The 7,056-nt window shown below is 42.4% G+C and overlaps 1 protein-coding gene across 1 annotated transcript; it reads left to right on the top strand.

The window, feature by feature from the left end:
- Positions 1-6,129: 6,129 nt before the first annotated feature.
- On the top strand, positions 6,130-7,056 carry LOC309691013 (olfactory receptor 6N2-like; the record flags this gene model as incomplete). Its single annotated transcript, XM_082508540.1, has 1 exon — positions 6,130-7,056. One exon carries the CDS (start codon positions 6,130-6,132, stop codon positions 7,054-7,056), a length of 927 nt encoding a protein of 308 aa, XP_082364666.1.

Here is a 7,056-nt window from a genome sequence, read left to right as displayed (position 1 = left end):
TTTACCCGCCCCTGTTGCTCGTCTTGTGTTTCTATGGTGTATTGATAGTCATGTGCTTTTTGTATGCGCTGACGTGTTTTTTTTCTGTTCTTCTGTTCTCCCTGTTGGAGCTCAGTCTGGGGGGAATTCTTTTTTCTCCTCATCTTTCCTCATGTTGTGTATTTTCCATTGTTATACCTCTCTGGCCTGTCTTCCCCATGTGATGTTTGTGTAATGTATGTATGGTCGGAAGGGTAAGATGGTGCTGGCATGGCTGGCAGGCTTAACCCAATTTCCCTCGGGATGAATAAAGTATGATCGATCAATCAATCAATCAATCCCGGCCCCTAAGAAACCGGCAAAGAAATTAGAGGGAGATCTGGAGCAAGGGAGTCAGGGAAAAAATCATAAGGGGTCTACCTCACCGGTGGAGTGGAAAATGAAAACAAATGATAAAGAGTGGGATGATGATTCGTGGGGCGGCTGGGTGACGGCTGCATTGCAGGAGGACGAGCATCCTACTAGATGGCGACTGAATTTCAGCGAGACTGAATATTAGTGTTTTTTAGTGCTAACCCTCCTCCACACTGCTCGACTCCAGATAACTTTCGCCAACAGTTGCGCCTCTACCCGACGTCACTTCCACGCACCCAAGAGGCTTCTGCGGCATGCTCGTCCACCTTCACACATAATGTAATCATGTAAGACAGGGTTTCAGGTAAATCTCTTATCACCAGTTAATCACAAAAATTGTTCAATAAAGTACTTATCAATGCCAGGTGCGCCCATCCGAGTCCAAAACTCGACGGAGTATTGAGATTCAATAAACGGTGAGCAGCTGTATGGGCTCACCTCTTTCAAACACACTTTTAAATTTCGGCATCGGTTCTAAGAACAGCTTGAGCCCAGTTTAATGCCTGTCCATGTAAACACGAAAGCAATTTTAGCCCCATAAGTTTCATATGTCCTCCGCAACTGTCTAAATTGGAATTGTCACCTAGGTCAGAAATCCCGCAAGCTGTGTAACTCACCCGAGAAGGGCTCTGGTGCCGGTAAGGATCGCTCCGGGGGTTAGGCAGGAGTGGGTAGAGAAGGAGCTGGAAGCTCGGGCGCCGGTAACTGTGGAGAGACAGATGGAGGAGACTCTGCTGGGCTTACCAGAGGTATGTGCAGAGCGAGGGCCAACTTAGTGTGGCCAACTGTGGAATAATAATGATAATAATAATGAGCTGCAGCATTTGTTCATGGTGTTCCAGTGAGGACGCACTGCTGAGTGGGGGCTGAGTCCGCTGAGTCCATTGTATGGTTGCATCGTTACTGTTACAATTTTGGCGTGGAGGACACAATAGCAAGACTCCAGGATCACAAAAGAGAGTTCTATTTGCAAGTCCACCAGGTGTATATACAAAAAGTTGCAGGGAAAGTGCTATATACAACAGGGTGAAGGACCGGGCTCCAGGGAATTCCAGGGAGAAGGCACCCGCTCTCCAAACAATCCACACACACGACAGCAGGCTCTCTCTCCAACACTCATCACTCGGGAATCACACAAGGAAGAATCCAGGAGGTCTGTAGACAGGTAGAGGTGGATAAGTACAAAGCTCAAAGAAAACACTGAGTTGTTCAATTTCCTGGGCCACACGCAGGGGTCCCAACTTTGAGGGAGGAGGTACCTGGGTTAGAACATGTTAGGCAATTTAAAGCACTCAAGGCTCTTGTCTCAAGTTTTACATCACAGGTGACTGCAGATGTTGTTGGGGTGGCTGTGGCTCAGGCGGTAGAGCAGATCAGCTACTGATTGGAAGGTTGGTGGTTGTGTGCTTGTAATGTGTGGGTGTAAATGGGTGAATGAGGCATGTTGTATACAGCGCTTTGAGTACTATATAAGTGCTATTAAGCGCTATATAAGAATCAGTCCATTTACCATGCAGATCAAGGACAGGAGCAGATGGTGCCGGAGGTGAAGTGGGTGTGGGGGAAGGTGTATAATTGGAAGTGGAATAAGCCGCGATGGACAGGTCCATTTGAATGGGTGACCAGGACCTCACATGCCGTCCAGTTGAGAGGGAAAGGTGGCAAAAGAGCCTAGGAGGTCCGAAAGGCTCTGGATAAAAAAGGGGGACTCGGCTGAGACCCCCAAAAACATATATCCTCGCCCAGGTCAAAATAATCCCCTGATCTATTCAACGAACTGAAGGGTGGTCAACTCCTGAAGTTGAAGAAAGAAGACGAGCAGAGAATCACCCGACCCAGAAGATAAAGGTCATTTCTAAGATAATGAATCTCCTTAGACAGAGGTTCTAGTCTAAGTACAATGTAAGGGATTGGAGAAGTGATCAAAATTGGGTTGCGGGGAAATTGGAGAGTAGTGGGAGTTTTAGGGGTCATTATTGTCGTTACTGTAACTGTGATTTTTCTTGCATGTGAGTTGCCCGGAGACAGACTTCAGATTACGCCAGTCCATGGTGAGACGAACCAATCGCAGCACATCAGATAAAACCGACACCTGTTTAAATTATTACGGTGGCCGAGTTGGACTACGTGGCAGGGTCTATGACTTCGTCCATGTTCCATCTCTGTGCAGCCATACATTATGGTGGCCGAAGTTACAGGACACATGATATTTGGGTCTTATTAAATCTCATTCAATCATTTCTGTCAACAGGGGTGGACACGGTTGAGCGGGAGATGTGCCCGGTCGCAGGTTGTGGGTACACCAAAATCAAGGGAGCTGGGGGGACAGGTTTTATATACAGCGAGATTTTAGGACCCCACAGAATTTAGTGACTTTGTTGTTGGGGAACTGGATGGCTCCGCCACCCACGGGGATCGCCAATAGGCTGGTTTACTTTAGTTAGGAGTAGATGTTATCGGGGATTGTCCATATGGGGTGGTCAAGGTGAATTTTAGAAGTTCACCAAAAAATTTGTCCTCAACCCAAGTAAGAAAATTAGTAGAGAATTTTACAGGGATTACACCAAAATGAAACTTAGACAGCTGATCTCTATGGCTACTGGCTATAGGGATAGTAATTTGTGGTTAGATGTGTCTGATTGTGTGGCCTGTGCGGCGGCCAGACCACATTTGTTTACTGAACCGGCACCCCATTATCTGGAGGACCGTTGGGGATTTAAGTGTATGCTCAGATTAATTATGGAGGCGGTTTCGAAGGGCATCTGCACCACATTAGCCAGTCTGTTTCCCCCAATTGATAATAAAACTGTAATAGGGCCATTCACACCGAGAAAAGCAAATTATACCTGTTTTAACTTTACTGTTTCTGAACCTTCCAGCTATAAGCTCGATGCCGTTGAAATTCCAGTTGATTGGTGTGTGGAGGTTTATCCAGTCAGGGGGACCGCCTCACGGGATCAGGACACATATATTGGTCCATGTGCATGATCTGGTTTGTATTATTACTGTGGAGGATATCGCTTGTTTGTGAGAATTCCAAGGGGAACCTCCGGCCTGTGTGCACTAATGCGGTTGGGGGCTCCATTAATTCTAGTGGGTGAAATGGGGGTGTGACTGGGTAAACCCGGCACTGCCCAACCTATGTCGAGACGTCATGTTTTGAGGAAGCGTTCGACAAGCTTGTTTGACCTTTCTGTGGGGTCACCAACGTATATAAACTGTATTGGCGTGCCTAGAGGAGTGCCAGACGACTAGAAGCTGGCTGACCCAATTGGATTTGAGAATTTGCATTTGATTGCAGGGCTTATCCCAATTACTCCAAATAAGAATGTGGACCGTATTCATTATGTCCACTACAATATGCTTAGATTGACAAATTTAATCCGTGACACTGTAGGAGGATTTGCGGAGCAATTAGGACACATTTCTCTTATGGCTGTGCAGAATCGAATGGCATTAGACATGTTGTTGGCAGAAAAGGGGGTGGGGGTGGGTGCGAAGTTTGATGATATGTGCTGTACTTTTATTCCTAATAATACAGCCCCTGATGGATCTGTGTAGAGCGATGGAAGGCCTGAAGAACTTATATGAGCTCTCAGGAGTCAATAATCTGTTGGGGGAGTGGATGATCTCTGTCTTTGGGCAATGGAAGGGTTTTATTGTGTCTATTATCGTTTCTTTTATCTACTTTTACAGCTATTCTGGTAACTTGCGGTTGTTGTTGTGTGCCTTGTACCACAGCATTATTGGTCAGGTTGATTAATCAGGCTGTTGGTGGATCTGATACTTGGGCAGCCAACATGACGCCATTCTTGGGAACTAGGGAGAATCAATGTGCTGACATTTTGTTTGATGATTTGCAGTAGGGGGGAATGTTAGAATCAAGTTGTGTGACACAGTAAAGGAACACAACACAGCAGCTGACACAGATTTCTTATGGCCACGGGCCGTAACACCCCCCTTCCCAAGATCAAAACATCTCCTCTGTAGATGTTTTGACAGTTATGGGAAAACATCTACCTCCACTAAGTTTGGGCAACCTTGTTAATAGTCATTATTTTCCTGTATAAATCATCGGTTGTTACAATAAAAAATGTCAGTTAAATATATCATATAGGAGAAACACACAGTGATATATGAGAAGTGAAATGAAGTTTATTGGATTTACAGAAAGTGTGCAATAATTGTTTAAACAAAATCAGGCAGGTGCATAAATTTGGCCACTGTTGTCATTTTATTGATTTCAAAACCTTTAGAACTAATTATTGGAACTCAAATTGGCTTGGTGAGCTCAGTGACACCTGACCCCATACACTGGTGAGTATTTAAGGGGGTTAATTGTAAGTTTCCCTCCTCTTTTAATTTTCTCTGAAGAGTAGCAACATGGGGGTCTCAAAACAACTCTCAAATGACCTGAAGACAAAGATTGTTCACCATCATGGTTTAGGGTAAGGATAAAGGAAGCTGTCTCAGAGATTTAAGCTGTCTGTATCCACAGTTAGGAACATATTGAAAAAATGGAAGACCACAGGCTCAGTTTTCTCTGCCCACAGCACAAACAGAGCCGCTTGAGGTTTGCTAAAGAACATTTGGACAAGCCAGCTTCATTCTGGAATAGGATGCTGTGGACTGATGAAACTAAAATTGAGTTATTTGGGCATAACAAGAGGCGTTATGCATGGAGGAAAAAGAACACAGCATTCCAAGAAAAACACCTGCTACCTACAGTAAAATATAGTGGTGGTTCCATCATGCTGTGGGGCTGTGGGGCAAGTGAAGGGACTGGGAATCTTGTCAAAATTGAGGGATATATAGATTCCACTCAGCAGATTCTGGAGACCAATGTCCAGGAATCAGTGACAAAGCTGAAGCTGCGCCGGGGCTGGATCTTTCAACAAGACAACGACCCGAAACACTGCTCAAAATCCACTAAGGCATTCATGCAGAGGAACAAGTACAACGTTCTGGAATGGCCATCTCAGTCCCCAGACCTGAATATTATTGAAAATCTGTGGTGTGAGTTAAAGAGAGCTGTCCATGCTCGGAGGCCATCAAACCTGAATGAACTAGAGATGTTTTGTAAAGAGGAATGATCCAAAATACCTTCAACCACAATCCATTGGAACCTACAGGAAGCATTTAGAGGCTGTAATTTCTGTAAAAGGAGGATCTACTAAATATTGATTTCATTTATTTTTTTGTTGTGCCCAAATTTATGCACTTGCCTGATTTTGTTCAAATAATTATTGCACACTTTCTGTAAATCCAATAAACTTCATTTCACTTCTCAAATAACACTGTGTGTCTCTTATATGATATATTTAACTGACATTTTATTGTAACAACCAACAATTTATACAGGAAAATAATGACTATTAACAAGGTTGCACAAACTTTTGCATCCCCGCTGTATATCGTTTTGGGCCCATTGCGATACTAATAACCTTCCTGTGATTTGAAGCCTCCAGAGTTTTTAGGAGTGTCATGAATTATTAACAAGCTCCATTGAGGATTATGCAGTCTCATAAAACCATGGTAAAAATGTTTAACACTTCACTTTCTGAATTCTGATGAATACATACCGAGTGCATTTCAGAGGAAGGGAAAGAGGAATGATTAAGATCTGTTCTTGTTAACTTTCGCTATTTGCAACTTCTGAGGGAGATTTATTTTCATACAGTTTGACTATATAAAACTATATACTTACCTAGTTACATTTTTTAAATAACTTTTTTAATGAACCCTGGATTAAATATGACATATCTAATTCTTGGTGGACATGTGGAAGTGCAGAAATACAGATATCTCTATTTTATGATACTGTTCACAGCATATATTCTAATAATTTGCTGTAATACCTCTATCATATACCTCATTGTTATTCATAAAAGCTTGCATGAGCCCATGTATATTTTCATTGCAGCTTTGTTATTAAATTCCCTTTTTTTCAGCACTAATATTTATCCAAAGCTTTTGGCTGATTTCTTATCTGAAAAACAGATCATATCTTATCAAGTCTGTCTCTTTCAAGTTTTTATATTTTACTCTTTAAGCTGCTCAGAGTTCTTATTGTTGTCAGCCATGGCCTATGACAGATATGTGTCTATATGTAAACCTCTGCAATATCCAACAATAATGAGAAAAATAACTGTCGTTTTTCTGCTTGTATTAGCTTGGCTTTTGCCTGCTTGTCAAGTTGCAGTTGTGATCATACTAAATATTAATAACAAACTCTGTAACTTTACTTTGAAAGGCATTTTTTGTAATAATTCACTCATCCAGCTTTACTGTGTGATGTCAAGAGCTCTCTCTGTATATGGTGCATTTGTTTTATTGAATACCGGACTTTTTCCAATGCTATTCATAATTTTTACATACACCAAGATAATTTTAACTGTTTATCGGAGCTCTGGAGAAGTCAAGAAAAAAGCTGCACAGACCTGTTTACCACACCTGTTTGTTTTAATCAACTATTCCTGTTTGATAACTTATGACATGATTATAGCTAGACTGGAATCAGATTTTTCTAAAACTGCGCGTTTTTTAATGACACTCCAAATAATAACATATAATCCTCTCTTCAATCCAATTATTTATGGACTAAAGATGAAAGAAATTTCTAAACACCTCCAAAGGTTGTTGTGTCAAAGCAAACTCAACTAG

This window comes from Aulonocara stuartgranti (assembly GCF_965226115.1).
Source record: "Aulonocara stuartgranti genome assembly, chromosome: 16".
Classification (NCBI taxonomy): Eukaryota; Metazoa; Chordata; class Actinopteri; order Cichliformes; family Cichlidae; genus Aulonocara; species Aulonocara stuartgranti.
The sequence above is the reverse complement of the archived record's forward strand: the minus strand, read 5'-3'. Positions and strand labels throughout refer to the sequence as shown.